This window comes from Phalangium opilio, unplaced genomic scaffold, assembly GCF_054372755.1.
Source record: "Phalangium opilio isolate 3A_F unplaced genomic scaffold, DU_Popi_V2 ptg000055l_1, whole genome shotgun sequence".
Lineage (NCBI taxonomy): Eukaryota > Metazoa > Arthropoda > Arachnida > Opiliones > Phalangiidae > Phalangium > Phalangium opilio.
In genome coordinates, this window is record NW_028324174.1 from 2,555,720 (window position 1) to 2,574,575 (window position 18,856).

Here is an 18,856-nt window from a genome sequence, read left to right on the forward strand (position 1 = left end):
TCGAAGTGTATTATTGAAGGGTGTGAGGTTTATTCGAAAAAACAAAGAGTTAGTTGTTTTAGAATTCCGGATGTTGAATCCAATTTAGAAATGGCAAGAATGTGGGTTAAATTTGCTAAAATACCGGCAAGAGAGGAATTCGAAGCGCTCGTAACGTCATTAGAGACTAAGCCTTTGCCAGAAAGACGTAACGCAATCAGGAAATTTAGGGAAGCTACTAGAGTATGCCAGTTAATTTTGCTCCTGAATGTTTAAACATTAACGTTTCGTATGGCCGTAATTTGTCGAAAGAAGTAGTAACATTGAAACCGTTATCCTTACCAACAATAAACCTACCAAGTACAGAAGAAACGATGGAAATATTTCCAATAGAAGCAATTGAAATTCCAAGTAACGAAGAGGTAAGACAGGAATATTTTTAGACAGTGTCACATTGTTCCTTTTCTAGGATAATAATATGAAATTTTATTTGTTGCATTGTTATAGGTTTCAACTGTAACTGAGATCTATAATATAACAAAAGTAAATACAACGGAAATTGGAACGCAAACTGATCCAGAGTTAAGCATTGAAGCCCTCCGAGCTACAATTCCTATTCAAACGGATTTTTGCAAGATGGTTTGCGCTACTGAAGCATGTACTGAAGAGGAAATTACATCAGAAGTCTTAGCTTTGTTTCAACATACAATTACTGCATTGTCAAAAGATCACGCATATTTCGCTCACAGTTTAGATTACGAAACGGAATCGACACCAAAGAAATACACACATGATAGCGACAAAACAATACTTTTGAATTGCGCAAAATCTGATTTAGAAAATATGAAGGATATGGCATCTCCCGTATCTGTAAGCATAAAATTCTCCCAGTGTCTCAATGTACGAGCCTAGTATACCCAGTTCAGCGTCAACAACAAACTATTCACCTCCTCCTAAAAATATTTCTGATCAATTTATTGAGGAAAAAAAGTATATGGTTTTTGAGAGCCAACTGAACCAGCTCTTAGCAAGACTAAGGTGTGATAAGGCTGTCTGTGATAGTGCCATTGATATTACTGAAAATTTCAAGTCTGAAACTTGTGGATCTCTATTAACTGTCAAGATGACTTGTCTAAGTGGCCACGAATTTATTTGGCGCTCACAGCCTGTGCTGGGAAGAATGCCAGTGGGGAATTTACTGCTAGCTTCAAGTATTTTTCTCTCAGGGGCCACATTTCAACGAATCAACACAATTTTTCAATTTATGGGATTACGTGGAATTCAAAAATAAGTTTTCTACAAAATTCAAAAAAAATATATCATTCCAGAAATTAGGGTCAACTGGAGAAATGAACAAAGCAATATTTTAGAGAAATTAAAATGTTCTTCAGAAGTCACGATTTCTGGTGATGGACGATATGACTCGCCAGGGCATTCGGCCAACTATTGCGGATACACATTCATTGACCAGAAAAGTGGCAAATGTGTCAATTTTGAAATCGTAAAGAAAAACGAGGTTTAATACAAGTCTAGCAATATGGAGTTAGAAAGTTTGAAAATATGTCTGACAAAAATGGAAATATTTGGAGTTAATATATTTAGAATCACAACTGACAGACACATACAGATTAGGGCATTTTTAAGGGATAATTATTAGAATATAGACTATCAATTCGATGTTTGGCATTTATCAAAAAGCGTTTCCAAAAAAATTACGGCTATAAGTAAAAAAAAGGATAATAAGGATCTTACACCCTGGGTGAAATCTCTCAGCCGCCACTTGTGGTTTGCCGCAGAAAACTGTGATGGGAACCGTGATATCCTAATTGAAATGTGGAAATCAGTTCTTTTTCACGTCACAAATGTCCATTCATTTCCTAGCTTTGATCAACAAAAACGGTGTATCCACGATCGTCTTTCAGTCGAAACAGCAAGAAAAAAATGGCTCACACCTGATACCCCCTTATGACGCTCTAAATGAAATTGTCAATAAAAAAAGTACTTTACGAGATTTAAAGCAAGTTTGCGCATTTAGCCACACTTCTAAGTTGGAATCGTACCATAGTCTTCTGCGTAAATATTGAGCTCGTTGAATACATTTCCTCGATGCTTCATAGCTAGGAATTCTGCCTTCAATTGCCTGACCGATTCCGGCGACAACAAATTTGTGTATCTGACTGAGCTTTTCCATCGTCTCTTTGGTTCGTTTCTTCTTCATCAAATTTAGTTTTGAGACTTCCACAGCAGTAACGTCACTTCCATGCGTATGATGTCCCAGTCGACTTATGATAACATTATTTCTTTCAGTGTGAAGTCGATCTTTACATCCGTGTCCCCTCTTACTGCATCGCCAAAACTTAGTTTTTGTGTCGAAGGAATATCGAACCCTAATGGAAGAAAAAATTGAGCCCACGCTCAGAACGTTTGCCTTAGAGGCATTGATAATAAATTTAGGTATAAATATAACATCGTTTACCGCCCAAACTACTGCCAACCCTGAACCCATTACATGAACCAACCCGTGACGTCAGCGTCACTGGGAGAGGTAAAAATTTCAAAATCTTGTTCTTTTATCAAGATAACGACAAGAACCACGCGTAAGAACACGTAGTATATCAATCGATTTCCTGATAATCGAATCTGTTGAAAGTTGAAGTCATAGAAAAATACGCGTTTCCCATTACCTTTTCCTAGAATGGCTCCAAAGTATTGCATAAATTTTTGTGACACAACGAATATGATGGATTTTCGAGGACCCACAAATAGCAAGTGCAGTATATCAATCGCCACCAGCAAGGCAATAACGCAACCTAATCCAATCCATACCTGAAAAGGTATGGAACACAAATTCACGTTGAACAACAAAGGGGTTTAAGGTGCTATGCTAATATACGTATTGTTATTTAGTCGTTTCCCGTTTGGGTCTAGAACTGCTAACGCTGCCTTCTCTAATAACGATCAGGTGACACTCTCTTTTGCAAAGGTTTCCGCGATGAAGGAGGGTTCCGTGCATTATAATTTTCTAAAATTTGTTTTGGTAAAATTTAAGGAAGACAGCAAGCGCCTGCCCCTGTCATTGCCTCACTCAGGAAGACGTATACGGTCTGTAGAGTTAAAAGAGAAATTAGCGGCCTTTTGCTAACTTAGAACTAGCAATTGCGGTTGATTTTTTAAATATAATACTTTCAGAGAGTATTTGGTTTCTGAAATAGTAAGTTGTGTATATACATTTGGTAAGCGTGTGCTTCTAATATCGGGTTTTTAATCATATTTGACGCGGGTCAACGCTCTGTGGACTGGACTCAAGTGAGCCATGTAAAATTATTATTATAGGACAATCTTTGGTCATCTTGTATTTTGCTTAATCTTCCCCCTTTCCCGCTTGGGAATAGTCTTTAAAAGGCCTAAAATAGACAGTAAATTTGCTTGAAATAAGCTGACCCCAATTTCCCTTAATTATATCGGAAAAACTTAAAGCATTGAATGAACTTTTTCTTACTCCAATCGAAATAGATGTTAGATCGTCAAAGGATCGCATTGGAGCTGCGACGAATGTCAGATTCTTTGCAGAGAGCATTATTCTGTGTGTGTACTGGAATGGAACTTTGCAGACTATTCCAAGCGAATTTAAGGGTTCCAATGTTTCCAATCTAAGTAATGCTGGCATCAAACCGATTGTGTCGTTCTGAAAATGAGCAATTGAACAAGAAGTCAAAAGTATGTATTATTAATTCTCATATCTTAAACTCACCTAACCTAACCCAACCCATTCAAACGAAACCTAACTAAACCTAAACTAACCGAACCAAAACTAACCACACCAAACCTTGTTTGGAGGTAAGAAAATGAAAAGCCCACCTCTTAGCACGAACAATTTATTAGCAATAATAGAAATATTTTGGAAAAGGCGGCAGCTATTTAATAGGAGAATATTTTGGAAACTGTGGCGACGAATTATTGGGACCATTGTTTTGGAAAAGGTGGAAAGGAATTATTGGGACCATTGTTTCGGAAAAGGTGGAAACGAATTATTGGGACCATTGTTTTGGAAAAGGTGGCCACTACCCCTGCAACAAAAATCAACTGCGGGGAGAGTACTGTATTTTAAGTCGCGGGACGTCTTTTTGGATTACCTGATATGTGTCCTTAGACCCTACCCGACAATGTGAAATGTCCGCCCAGATAAGTGTATTGCTATCCCATTATATACATCAATTTAAAAAGGCTGAAATTAAAATGCACTTAATCTGGACGACCGATACCTCTCCGAGGTAACATATAATGGACCCAACAAAATTTAAATAGTTATCCTCCTGAAAGACAAATTGAAGTCACTCGGGAATAAAATCAGCCAGCGAATAGACGAAAAATATGCGTGTTAAAATCCATAATATGTGCAGGCATATGGATACAAAACAGGCAAGCGAGTGGATACAATATAGGCAGGCGAGTGGATATCAAATTGGCAGGTTAATGGAAATCAAATTGGCAGGTTAATGGAAATCAAATTGGCAGGTTAATGGATATCAAATTGGCAGGTTAATAGATATGAAATTGGCAGGTTAATGGAGATAAAATCGTCTGGTTAAAAGACACAGAATCGCCAGCCTAACGGACACAAAATCGACAGGTTAAAAAAAAGAAATCGGCAGTAGAAGGCGTGACCTTTTATGTCAACAGCTGGTCAACAGGCGTTTCTGTAATGGCTCTACCCCGAATTCTCGTTTTTTCACAAAATCCGAGGAAATCACGGGAAATATCCCAAAATCCGCGACATAAACCGTACAGTTCTTTTTCCATTTTTGTCCAGTTGGAAACGCTGCGGTTGTCGCAAAATTCCATAACTTGTTCCGATTTAGTTTCATTTTCATCAAAATTGGGGAACAATCGTTGTAATTCGTTTGCTAATGATTTGGCTACTTTCGGATGATCCTAATAAAACGACATACTTAAACGGACAGCGAAAAACGGGAAAAAGAGCGGAAAGATCTTTTGTGTTCCGTAGCTGAAGGAGCTCTATGACAAAATGATTCCGTCAGCTCTTCCAAAACATCATCGGTAGAAGTGCAATGTTTTGCAAAACCTACTACAAATCTAGGAATGAAAACTTGCCCTCTGATTATTCCCGTTTTCTAGTGGTCATAAACACCGCGGAATAGAGTTCTTTTACCGTTGGTTTTCACTGGGCGAATTTCTTTGCGTCAAGAAATTCGCTAAAAAAGCAAAGAAGGTTAGGCAATTTTTATCCCTGTGTGTTCGGTTTCTACTGGGCGAAACCCTGGTGGAAGAAAATGTCTATCCGAATTGAACTGACCCGAGTTAAATCCGCGATCATCTGCTTTTTTAAGATAGAGGATAATAGTATGGTCGAAACTACAACCATGATTAAATATGTTGCTTTCAAAATTTTTTTCTCTCGAATACGCCTCTCTAATCACGTAGATTTTGGTAGCTCTCAAAGACTTCATACTGACTTTAATGTATAAGGGTAGTTTTTTGATTGGCTATAACGTTTTTCGTATTATGTTTACTTATTTGAAAAATTTTCATTGAACTCTAATCTGTGACACTAAAATGTGGTTAAAATTTGAAAGAGATCCTTGCAACAGTTTTTCTTACAGATAATAAAGTTGCTATTTGTGGTTTTGGTAGGATTGCTCTTTACGTGACCCATCCAACTAACAATGGTTTCTAGTTAATTAGACTATGAGGAGTCCGAAAAAAAATAGTAAAAAAATATTTGGCCACCGCAAGTTGGTGAAACATTTTTTTGGAAAATTTTAAAAGTCATGCACTTACCGCCATTGAAGTCGCTATCCGCTTAAAACATTCTGCACTAATCTTGCAAAATAAGCCGAGAGGAAGGACTAAAAGAAATTGACGGACTCGCGCGCAGTTTTAGATCTGGAATTTTTTAAGCTTACGGAAACCGTTGAATTTTTTGGGAATTCGATAATTGATAATGGTAAATTTTGGGGGAATGCGGATATATATTTGAGTTTGATAACGGCAAATTTTGAAAAAAAGCCGTCAAATTATTCTGGATTTTTATTTACTCAAAATTAACTAGTCGGTTATTTTTTAAACGTACTTACCATTATTTTGGGAAATAGGTCTAATTAACTAGGGATTTGATAAGTGAACTCACCATTATTACATAAAATGTGTCAAACTATTCCTGAATTTGATAAAAATGTGAAGGACAATATTTTGGAAAAGGTGTCAAATTATTACTGAATTTGATAAATGTGAAGGGCCATATATTGGAAAAGGTGTCAAATTATTTCTGAATTTGATAAATGGTCAAGGCCGATATTTTGGAAAAGTAGGTGTCAAATTACTCCTGAATTTGATAAATGTAAAGGACGATATTTTGGAAAGTGTCAAATTATTCCTGAATTTGATAAATGTGAAGGACGATATTACAGAAAAGGCGTCAAATTGTCCCTGGATTTGATAAATGTGAAGGACAAAATTTTGAAAAAGGCGTCAAATTATTCATGAGTTTGGTAAATGTAAAGGACGATATTTTGGAAAAGGTGTTTACATTTATCAAATTGCCGAAAAATAAGCACTCTTTCCAAAATATTGTTGCAATGACTTCCAAAATGTTGATGTCGACATTATTCTTACCGCAAATTTAGCACGGGGTATGATAAAAATTGAACGCAATGTGTTGGCAAGAATGAAAAACTCTTCTGAACTTTACAATTAAGGTGATTTGAAACTCATTTTAAAAGCTAAATCAACACTGCCAAACCTCAATCCTTCATAAATTTCAACTTAATTAAGTATAATTAGCGTGAATTTAAAGATTAAATGTACATATTTGGGATGAGAACTCGAGTAGCTTTTAAATAAATCACTTAATTAAGATTAAAACTGGACAAGCTGTTGGTATAGCCCCATGTTTTCTATTTCACACTGAAGTCAATTGAAATTATCTTTAAAGTTCATTAATAGGCGCGAAATTCGAAATTTTAGGGTAAAATAAGAGTCAAAAACTCCACTAAAAATTGCAATTAACGTTAAGTATATATTGAAAGACATTTTATAACCTAAATTTAAACTGCCGAAACACAATCCTACGTTAATTGTCACTCAATTAAATATAATTAACATGAAATTTAATCAAATATATTAATTTTTTGGATAAAAACTCAAATGACTTTTAATCTTATTTAAAACTACCCAAGCCAATGGTAAATCCCAATGTTTTCTATTTCACACTTAAGTTAATTTAAACTATTTTTAATGTACATTAATTGGCGCGAAATTCAAAGTTTTGGGTAAAATAATGACTGGCAAAAATGTTAAACTTCACAAAACGTTGCAATTAGGGTAAAAAATTCAAATAAATTATACTTTTAAGCTTAATCCACTATCCCGAACCGCGCTCAAATTAAGATTAAAACATCACTAGTTTTTCGTACAGCCACACACAGATGTTTCCTATTTCACTTTCAAATTAATTTAATTCATTAAAATACATCAAAAGCGCTTACATATTTTAGGGTAATTGCAATTAAAGTTAATATTTTATCGAAACTTGTATTATAAACTAAATCCACACTAGAGAAACCGTTAAATTAATCTTAATCAAGTATAATTAATGTGAAATCAACCCAAAACACGAATGTTTTTAAAAAATTTATGGATACCTTATAATTAAGCTAAAAAATTATAATTAAAACTACACTTGTCTTACACTCAACCTCCATTTTCCTGTTTAATTCTTACACTTAAATAAATTGTCATTTAAAAGCATTTTTCCCATATTGAAAAGAGAGCTATTGAAAAGGCGCGAAATTTAAAAGTTTTTTGGGGGGAAGGGGGTACATTATGTGTGCCTTTCTAACAGGAGTATTGTTACAATTGTAACACTACAGACCTTGTATTTCTAATGGGACCGGCAATACCGCAACGATGAGCCGAAAAACCAGGATGGTAATTGTTTGAACCTATCGAGTGAGGACATTGGAGCACCAAAAACATACCGCGGTGTCACTTGTTGAACGTTAAAGCGACCTTCATCACTTTAAATCCCATGACCAGCTCAATCTGGCAATCTTTGAAAACTCATCTTTGAGGTACTTCCGGTCCCTTTTGATATACAGGGTCTTCAGTGTAGGAACTAAGTAGTAGAATTACAGTAGATAGTCTAGTTTCCTAGCAAAATGCCAACCTATTCCAACCAGGACAAATTGGACAGGATGTTTATTTTGGGTGAAGGTCGCAGTAACGTTCAACTAAAGGCAGTGTTTTATGCGGAACGGTTTCGACACCGACAACATCCGGTGCGAAGCACCTTTTCCGACATTGGCGAGCACCTTCGTGATTTCGGTAGTGCAAGATCGTGAACGTAGGAGAGACTGTATAGTCTGTAATGAGGATAGAGATTTTGACATCGTAGCACGTTTTGAAGCCAATTCATGCTAATAGTAGAGCGGTGGAACAAGAAGTTGCACTAAGCCATTCTAATGTTTGTGCCAATTTACAAGGGCATCACTACCGGCATTATCATACCCCCCTACATCAAGCATTAACGGACGAGGATTTTGTAAGATGGCAATACCATTAGTCTTACCATGCGTCATGAGTTTACTGCTTGCAATTGTATTGCAAGACATGGACAGTCGTCTGGAAGAGTGCCTAAACCACAATGGTAGAAACGTCGAATATTTACGTTGAGGTGTTTTCCAAACAGTTAAGAGGTTGCAATTTGAGGCCCACGTTCTAAGACTAATCGTAGGACAGTGCTTTAAAATATTTTGTTGCATTCTCCAGTATTCTTTTTGTACCTTGTCACTCGTTGTCACTTGCATACAATAAAACATGAATTCTAAACATTTATTTACACCCTGTATAATTTAGTATGACATCACCCGTTGGCAGTACTGGGGGTTGTACATAAAGGAAGCTGTTGGTCTGATCTCGACAGTACGAAACAAATATTTTTCTTCCATATTTCAAATACCGTCATAAAGTGCAACATTATATGCTAATCGAAATCAATGTTATTGGATATAAGTTAAATGTAATTAACGATACTTAAGTACTTCTTTAAGCAATTAGAAATAGATCAACCCCAAATGTATGACGGTAAAGCAAACATAACTATTCAAAATTTAATTACATTAAGACTGAAGTAACAGATATTATAAAAAAACGTCTTGGTTTGGACCAAGGCCGAAAAAACAAACGATATTTGTGAGGTTTATCAATTGGCTGAAGTTTTGGATCGTACTTTAAACATTGCTCTTATCACAAGTATCTCCCATCAGTTACATATTTTTGCGCGTTATGTGACAAAAGCTTTCATAAATTTAACACTTTCAAAACCCACTCGTATCGCTCCCATAAGTCACTATTAAACAAAAACTGCTCACCAAAATTAGCGGCAGAAAAAAGTCATGAAGTTTCATCAAGTTCACATGAATTTCACTGCAATATTTGCCATTTCCGATGCGGTTTATTAAGGAGCCTTTCCCTTCATTTGAAAAACCATGATGGAGATAAAGGTGTTATATTCTAATGCCCGCTGGTTGGGTGTAGCCTTCGAGAATATGGAAGTTTAACGTCACTTAGGTGTCATTTTAATCGTAAACACAAAACGGAGTATAAATCGAAGTCGATTTTCACTGAAAATGGAACTGATGGTTATACTGATGAAGATTATAATAGTGTGCACTTTTCATTTGATCAAAATAACGAGGATATTCAACATGATCAAGGCACAGAGCTTACAGAGTCAACTTCCGAACTATTTTATAATTCTGAACCGGATTCGTTTGAACTATTTGCTACAAACCTCGGTTTGTTTTATTTAAAACTTCAGGCAAAAATGTTGTTGCCAAATTCGACGATTCAGTTTGTAGCAGATGAAATATCTAGCTTAAATCAGTTGGAGAAATCCTGTATGGTCAAAAGGTTTGAGAGTGACTTACAAAAAAAATGATGTACCGAGTGATGTAATAGCTAAGGTTCTTCAGGTTTATTTGGACAGTTCATTTTTAGAGAAAACAAACCTAAGTATGAAAAGTATTGTTGTGAACAATAATCTTTTTTATGATTTTTTAATGTATAAATTTAATACAGAGATAACTACATATTTTTCAAATTGACTATATAAGGAAGGTGCACTAAAAATTAGCGCAGTTGTTATTATATCGCCTCAGCTACACATATCCAACCGTTCTATTTTAATTTTTAATAAAGTAATTAAGTTGTTACGTTAGTTTGTTTTCTTTTAAACTTCAAATTCACGGAAATTATTTGGTCCGTCGAGCCGGATCGTCTTTACCGTGGTTTAAGTTACAACTAAGCCAAGAAGACGTTCCGCCAATATATTTTGTGGGATATTTGAAGTTACATCTACCGTCATAACGACTAGTACAATGCAATATCATTAACCATCATGACACTTGAATTGAGCTTGAAGAAACGCAGATGGATCAAGGGACAAGCAACAAGATACGAGGGTATACTAACAACCAAGGAGGAAGAAGACATCGAGGTCGCGGATATTGAGCTATATCTTTCGAAACTTGAAAAACATTCAAGCGATCTCGAAGATATACATCAAGTTATCAGTAATCTTTGTGCAGACAAGGAGGTGGATGAGCATGACGCCGATTTCAACGATTTCAAGTCATCGAACGACTAGAAGCAGAAGCCTTTGCCTTCAAATCGATGCTCAATCGAAAAACTAAAAGTAATCTGGTCAGACAGAACGCCGACTTCAAATTGCCTAAAATGGAATTGCCCGTCTTTGGAGGAAGCCATACGGAATGGCTGTCGTTTCATGACCTCTTCACAGCGACGGTACACAACAATACAACCTTATCATCAGGACAAAAGTTTCAATATCTCAAGTCTTCGCTCCGAGATGAAGCATTACTATTGATCCACACTATCCCGGTAACCGATGATAACTATCCTGAAGCATGGGATATTTTGACAAAACGATACAACAACACACGAGAAATAATTGACGCTCATATTCAACGCCTATTTGACCAACCAAGCGTTATCAGTGAATCAAGTAGCGGCCTTCGTCGAATCATAGATACAACTGCTGAATGCGTAAGATCATTGAAAGTTTTAAAGGAACCTCTCCAATATTGCACGCCATTCTACTACGCCATTCATTCATCGTCAACTAGAAGTTGGACCAGGAGAGTCGACGACATTGGGAATTATCCTTGAATGGAGTGGAGAGGCCAAAATATGAAGAGTTGGTTACCTTCATTGACCAAAGAGCAAGAGCACTAAGTGTAGCGGAAGCAAGTACGAGCAGCATCAAAGCTAGATTCACTTCGATTACGCCAGTCAGAAAGGTTTACCATGTAGACACTCACCGGGAAAAATGTTACATATGCGGCGAACAGCACTTGGTATTCAAATGTACAACATTTCTGGCAGCATCGATCAAGGAACGGTGGAACATGGTCCATAAACACTCGGTGTGTTTTAATTGCCTGAAGGCTGATCATCGGTCAAGCAACTGCAAGGCGGGCAGGTGTAGGAAGTGTCAGCTAAACACAATACTCTACTTCACGATGACAACCAGCAATCCAAGATTGACAAGGATTTAGTATCAAAACCCGAAACCAGGAAAGCAATGACATCGACAACAGTTGGAGTACTACTAACAACCACAGTAGTCCAAGTCATGGACTATGATGGCAACCTTCATCTAATTCGAGCATTACTGGATTCTAGCTCGGAAGCAAGTTTTATAACGGAACGATGCGCCCAAGGTCTCAGATTGCCAAGAAAACAAGTGAACATAACCGTCTCCGGAATTGGATTGAGTAGAGCTGGTTCATCGCACAGCTCGATGACACTATGTATCAACACGAGATTGGGAAATCCAGTTCAACTAACGGTTGAAGTTTTCGTCCTAAGAAGAGTTACCGGGAGGCTCCCAAGCAACAACATTCACTCTAAGAACTGGTCTTATCTCAACAATCTGAAGTTAGCAGACCCTACGTTTTATAAAACTGGGGATATCGACATTCTTCTTGGGGCCGACGTGTTTGTCGAGATCATACAGGATGGTCAGCTCAAGGGTCCACGAGGTCAACCGAGCGCCTTCAACACAGTATTTGGCTGGGCAGTAGCTGGACCAATTGGCAAGGAAGAGAAGGGAAGCGAAATATCGGTCAACCAATGTCAAATCCTCGAACAAATTCAGAAATTATGGGAACTAGAAGAATTTCCACGACGAAAACTCATGACAACAGACGAAGCACAATGTGAGGAACATTTTAAGAACATTCATAGTCGAGACGAGTACGGAAGATACATCGTACGATTACCATTTCGGAATACGACTGAACTTGGTGATTCAAGAAACATAGCAATGCGTCGTTTTCTGCAAACAGAGCATCGACAACAATCAAACCCACAACTATACAATCAGTATCGTCAGTTCATGCAAGAATACCAAACGCTAGGACACATGGAGCTGATTCAATCCGCCGCAGACAAGACAAAAGGCAAATACTACTTACCACATCATGGTGTACTAAAGGAAGCGAGCACAACTACTAAACTAAGAGTGGTTTTTGATGCGTCAGCAAAAACGTCTAACGGAAGATCGCTCAATGATGCACTCTTAGTGGGGCCGAGACTTCAAGAGGATTTGGTGAATTTACTAATCAGATTTCGACTACCATTCATAGCGATAACAGCCGATCTGGCCAAGATGTATCAGCAGATACGGATTCACCTGGACGATGCTGATTATCAAATAACTTTCTGGAGAGAAAGCAAAGAAATTCCAATTGAAGAATACCGACTTCTAACTGTTACGTATGGAACAGCATCAGCACCATACCAAGCGACTAAGGTTCTTGAGCAACTGGCTACTGATGAAGCAAAACGATTTCCATTGGCTGCCAAGGTACTCGTCGAAGACTTTTATATGGATGACCTGATGTCCGGAGCTAAATCAATTAAAGAGGCACTCGAGTTACAAGCGCAACTACTTGATATGTGTAAAAGCGGAGGATTTGAGCTACGAAAATGGGCATCTAACAGTCAAGCACTACTTGAAACACTACCAGTGGAGCTGAAGGAGATACAAGGACCGTTAGCAATCGAGAGCGATGAGACGATTAAGACTCTAGGACTATATTGTCATCCAGCGCTTGACCAATTCCGGTTCATCGTGTCGTTCCCACCAGAGCGAGTTGTAGTAACTAAACGAACAATATTATCGGATGTTGCTAGGATCTTCGACCCACTGGGATTGCTGGCACCTGTTACCATTAGAAACAAGATGCTAATCCAAGACATGTGGCGGGAAAAAAACGGCTGGGATGAAGAATTATCCCTTGAGCTAATTCAGAAATGGAATGCATTTAAGGAAAAGCTTCCGGAAATTGAAAACATCAAAGCGCCACGCTATATATCGCAAAGCGATCGGCAACAAGTCAGCCTACATGGATTTTCTGATGCATCTGAAAACGCCTTCGCAGCAGCCGTTTATCTTCGAACGATTAATGCAGATGGAAAAGTTAAGGTTCGACTGGTGGCAGCAAAAACTCGAGTAGCCCCATTGAAAACCATTACAATTCCGAGACTCGAACTTTGTGGTGCAGTCCTACTGGCCAAACTACTAATTCTTGTTATAGAACCTCTAAAGTTGGAAATTAAAGAAATTCATGGATGGACCGATTCGAAGGTGGTCCTAGCCTGGCTCATGTCACAACCCCAACGCTGGACAACATTTGTCGCAAATCGAGTTTCCGAGATCCAACAGTTAATTCCAACTGCGAAATGGCACCATGTACCAGGCGAATTCAACCCGGCAGACAGTGCTTCACGAGGAATACTAGTACGAGAGCTGAAAGAATATGAACTCTGGTGGCTAGGACCTCAATGGCTGTTGAATCTCGAGGTTGACACGCACTCACTTACCGCGGAACCAATAGAATGCAAGATTGAAGAAAAACCTGTTAAGGTGGTTGTAAATCACTAGAAGTTGGACAATTCAATATTAATGAAATTCAAATTCTCTTCAATGCCAACGTTGAAGCACGTGACAGCATATATTCTTCGGTTCATCACCAATACACGTAGTCCAAGGGAAGCCAGGCGAATCGGATCTCTGTCAAGCGAAGAGCTAGAAATCGCATTTCACCATTGGATTCGTGTCACGCAGTACGAGCATTTTGAAGCTGACATCGTGTTTTTCAAGGCAAATAAACCGCTACCTAGTAAAAGTAAACTGCTCTCGTTGAACCCATATATTGCATCCAATGGTCTTCTCCGAGTTGGAGGACGTCTTCGCCATGCAACACTGCCAATTGATCAAAAGCAACCGATCATTCTACCTCGACGAAGTAAACTAACTGATCTCTTGATCAACGACGAGCATATGCGTAGTCTACACGGTGGTGCACAATTACTGATGACAACCCTTCAAGGACGATTTTGGATTTTCGGGATTCGAGACGCAATTAGATATCATTTACGTAGATGCATGCGATGTGTCCGACTGCAAGCTAAAACGTCAGCACAGATGATGGGTGATCTTCCCGCTACGAGAGTAAATCCTGCCAGAGCGTTTCTTAAATGTGGTGTTGACTATTCGGGACCGTTCCTACTACGGGTACTCAAGGGTCGAGGCCAAAAAATGTACAAGTCATATGTTGCCGTATATGCCTGCTTTAAAACTTCAGGCAAAAATGTTGTTGCCAAATTCGACGATTCAGTTTGTAGCAGATGAAATATCTAGCTTAAATCAGTTGGAGAAATCCTGTATGGTCAAAAGGTTTGAGAGTGACTTACAAAAAAAATGATGTACCGAGTGATGTAATAGCTAAGGTTCTTCAGGTTTATTTGGACAGTTCATTTTTAGAGAAAACAAACCTAAGTATGAAAAGTATTGTTGTGAACAATAATCTTTTTTATGATTTTTTAATGTATAAATTTAATACAGAGATAACTACATATTTTTCAAATTGACTATATAAGGAAGGTGCACTAAAAATTAGCGCAGTTGTTATTATATCGCCTCAGCTACACATATCCAACCGTTCTATTTTAATTTTTAATAAAGTAATTAAGTTGTTACGTTAGTTTGTTTTCTTTTAAACTTCAAATTCACGGAAATTATTTGGTCCGTCGAGCCGGATCGTCTTTACCGTGGTTTAAGTTACAACTAAGCCAAGAAGACGTTCCGCCAATATATTTTGTGGGATATTTGAAGTTACATCTACCGTCATAACGACTAGTACAATGCAATATCATTAACCATCATGACACTTGAATTGAGCTTGAAGAAACGCAGATGGATCAAGGGACAAGCAACAAGATACGAGGGTATACTAACAACCAAGGAGGAAGAAGACATCGAGGTCGCGGATATTGAGCTATATCTTTCGAAACTTGAAAAACATTCAAGCGATCTCGAAGATATACATCAAGTTATCAGTAATCTTTGTGCAGACAAGGAGGTGGATGAGCATGACGCCGATTTCAACGATTTCAAGTCATCGAACGACTAGAAGCAGAAGCCTTTGCCTTCAAATCGATGCTCAATCGAAAAACTAAAAGTAATCTGGTCAGACAGAACGCCGACTTCAAATTGCCTAAAATGGAATTGCCCGTCTTTGGAGGAAGCCATACGGAATGGCTGTCGTTTCATGACCTCTTCACAGCGACGGTACACAACAATACAACCTTATCATCAGGACAAAAGTTTCAATATCTCAAGTCTTCGCTCCGAGATGAAGCATTACTATTGATCCACACTATCCCGGTAACCGATGATAACTATCCTGAAGCATGGGATATTTTGACAAAACGATACAACAACACACGAGAAATAATTGACGCTCATATTCAACGCCTATTTGACCAACCAAGCGTTATCAGTGAATCAAGTAGCGGCCTTCGTCGAATCATAGATACAACTGCTGAATGCGTAAGATCATTGAAAGTTTTAAAGGAACCTCTCCAATATTGCACGCCATTCTACTACGCCATTCATTCATCGTCAACTAGAAGTTGGACCAGGAGAGTCGACGACATTGGGAATTATCCTTGAATGGAGTGGAGAGGCCAAAATATGAAGAGTTGGTTACCTTCATTGACCAAAGAGCAAGAGCACTAAGTGTAGCGGAAGCAAGTACGAGCAGCATCAAAGCTAGATTCACTTCGATTACGCCAGTCAGAAAGGTTTACCATGTAGACACTCACCGGGAAAAATGTTACATATGCGGCGAACAGCACTTGGTATTCAAATGTACAACATTTCTGGCAGCATCGATCAAGGAACGGTGGAACATGGTCCATAAACACTCGGTGTGTTTTAATTGCCTGAAGGCTGATCATCGGTCAAGCAACTGCAAGGCGGGCAGGTGTAGGAAGTGTCAGCTAAACACAATACTCTACTTCACGATGACAACCAGCAATCCAAGATTGACAAGGATTTAGTATCAAAACCCGAAACCAGGAAAGCAATGACATCGACAACAGTTGGAGTACTACTAACAACCACAGTAGTCCAAGTCATGGACTATGATGGCAACCTTCATCTAATTCGAGCATTACTGGATTCTAGCTCGGAAGCAAGTTTTATAACGGAACGATGCGCCCAAGGTCTCAGATTGCCAAGAAAACAAGTGAACATAACCGTCTCCGGAATTGGATTGAGTAGAGCTGGTTCATCGCACAGCTCGATGACACTATGTATCAACACGAGATTGGGAAATCCAGTTCAACTAACGGTTGAAGTTTTCGTCCTAAGAAGAGTTACCGGGAGGCTCCCAAGCAACAACATTCACTCTAAGAACTGGTCTTATCTCAACAATCTGAAGTTAGCAGACCCTACGTTTTATAAAACTGGGGATATCGACATTCTTCTTGGGGCCGACGTGTTTGTCGAGATCATACAGGATGGTCAGCTCAAGGGTCCACGAGGTCAACCGAGCGCCTTCAACACAGTATTTGGCTGGGCAGTAGCTGGACCAATTGGCAAGGAAGAGAAGGGAAGCGAAATATCGGTCAACCAATGTCAAATCCTCGAACAAATTCAGAAATTATGGGAACTAGAAGAATTTCCACGACGAAAACTCATGACAACAGACGAAGCACAATGTGAGGAACATTTTAAGAACATTCATAGTCGAGACGAGTACGGAAGATACATCGTACGATTACCATTTCGGAATACGACTGAACTTGGTGATTCAAGAAACATAGCAATGCGTCGTTTTCTGCAAACAGAGCATCGACAACAATCAAACCCACAACTATACAATCAGTATCGTCAGTTCATGCAAGAATACCAAACGCTAGGACACATGGAGCTGATTCAATCCGCCGCAGACAAGACAAAAGGCAAATACTACTTACCACATCATGGTGTACTAAAGGAAGCGAGCACAACTACTAAACTAAGAGTGGTTTTTGATGCGTCAGCAAAAACGTCTAACGGAAGATCGCTCAATGATGCACTCTTAGTGGGGCCGAGACTTCAAGAGGATTTGGTGAATTTACTAATCAGATTTCGACTACCATTCATAGCGATAACAGCCGATCTGGCCAAGATGTATCAGCAGATACGGATTCACCTGGACGATGCTGATTATCAAATAACTTTCTGGAGAGAAAGCAAAGAAATTCCAATTGAAGAATACCGACTTCTAACTGTTACGTATGGAACAGCATCAGCACCATACCAAGCGACTAAGGTTCTTGAGCAACTGGCTACTGATGAAGCAAAACGATTTCCATTGGCTGCCAAGGTACTCGTCGAAGACTTTTATATGGATGACCTGATGTCCGGAGCTAAATCAATTAAAGAGGCACTCGAGTTACAAGCGCAACTACTTGATATGTGTAAAAGCGGAGGATTTGAGCTACGAAAATGGGCATCTAACAGTCAAGCACTACTTGAAACACTACCAGTGGAGCTGAAGGAGATACAAGGACCGTTAGCAATCGAGAGCGATGAGACGATTAAGACTCTAGGACTATATTGTCATCCAGCGCTTGACCAATTCCGGTTCATCGTGTCGTTCCCACCAGAGCGAGTTGTAGTAACTAAACGAACAATATTATCGGATGTTGCTAGGATCTTCGACCCACTGGGATGGCTGGCACCTGTTACCATTAGAAACAAGATGCTAATCCAAGACATGTGGCGGGAAAAAAACGGCTGGGATGAAGAATTATCCCTTGAGCTAATTCAGAAATGGAATGCATTTAAGGAAAAGCTTCCGGAAATTGAAAACATCAAAGCGCCACGCTATATATCGCAAAGCGATCGGCAACAAGTCAGCCTACATGGATTTTCTGATGCATCTGAAAACGCCTTCGCAGCAGCCGTTTATCTTCGAACGATTAATGCAGATGGAAAAGTTAAGGTTCGACTGGTGGCAGCAAAAACTCGAGTAGCCCCATTGAAAACCATTACAATTCCGAGACTCGAACTTTGTGGTGCAGTCCTACTGGCCAAACTACTAATTCTTGTTATAGAACCTCTAAAGTTGGAAATTAAAGAAATTCATGGATGGACCGATTCGAAGGTGGTCCTAGCCTGGCTCATGTCACAACCCCAACGCTGGACAACATTTGTCGCAAATCGAGTTTCCGAGATCCAACAGTTAATTCCAACTGCGAAATGGCACCATGTACCAGGCGAATTCAACCCGGCAGACAGTGCTTCACGAGGAATACTAGTACGAGAGCTGAAAGAATATGAACTCTGGTGGCTAGGACCTCAATGGCTGTTGAATCTCGAGGTTGACACGCACTCACTTACCGCGGAACCAATAGAATGCAAGATTGAAGAAAAACCTGTTAAGGTGGTTGTAAATCACTAGAAGTTGGACAATTCAATATTAATGAAATTCAA

General features: G+C 38.9%; 2 protein-coding genes across 2 annotated transcripts; both read left to right on the plus strand.

Moving 5' to 3' along the window:
• Positions 1–10,396: 10,396 nt before the first annotated feature.
• LOC149668623 (uncharacterized) lies at positions 10,397–15,500 on the plus strand. The gene is made up of 6 exons (XM_089840850.1): positions 10,397–10,571; positions 10,631–11,064; positions 11,145–11,444; positions 11,507–13,957; positions 14,027–14,602; positions 15,228–15,500. The coding sequence occupies exons 1-6, from the start codon at positions 10,397–10,399 to the stop codon at positions 15,498–15,500; spliced, it is 4,209 nt and encodes a 1,402-aa protein (XP_089696976.1).
• A 26-nt stretch (positions 15,501–15,526) lies between these two features.
• On the plus strand, positions 15,527–18,824 carry LOC149668624 (uncharacterized). Its single transcript, XM_089840851.1, has 3 exons — positions 15,527–15,919; positions 16,000–16,299; positions 16,362–18,824. Exons 1-3 carry the CDS (start codon positions 15,527–15,529, stop codon positions 18,822–18,824), a joined length of 3,156 nt encoding a protein of 1,051 aa, XP_089696977.1.
• The last annotated feature ends 32 nt before the right edge of the window (positions 18,825–18,856 follow it).

Coding starts and splice junctions, on each gene's coding strand:
- LOC149668624 (XM_089840851.1), top strand. CDS start 15,527: ATGCTCAATCGAAAAACTAAAAGTAATCTGGTCAGACAGAACGCCGAC. Junction 15,920..15,999: donor TAGATACAACTGCTGAATGC/GTAAGATCATTG, acceptor ATCGTCAACTAG/AAGTTGGACCAGGAGAGTCG. Junction 16,300..16,361: donor ACATGGTCCATAAACACTCG/GTGTGTTTTAAT, acceptor GGGCAGGTGTAG/GAAGTGTCAGCTAAACACAA.
- LOC149668623 (XM_089840850.1), top strand. CDS start 10,397: ATGACACTTGAATTGAGCTTGAAGAAACGCAGATGGATCAAGGGACAA. Junction 11,445..11,506: donor ACATGGTCCATAAACACTCG/GTGTGTTTTAAT, acceptor GGGCAGGTGTAG/GAAGTGTCAGCTAAACACAA. Junction 13,958..14,026: donor AAAAACCTGTTAAGGTGGTT/GTAAATCACTAG, acceptor CCAACGTTGAAG/CACGTGACAGCATATATTCT.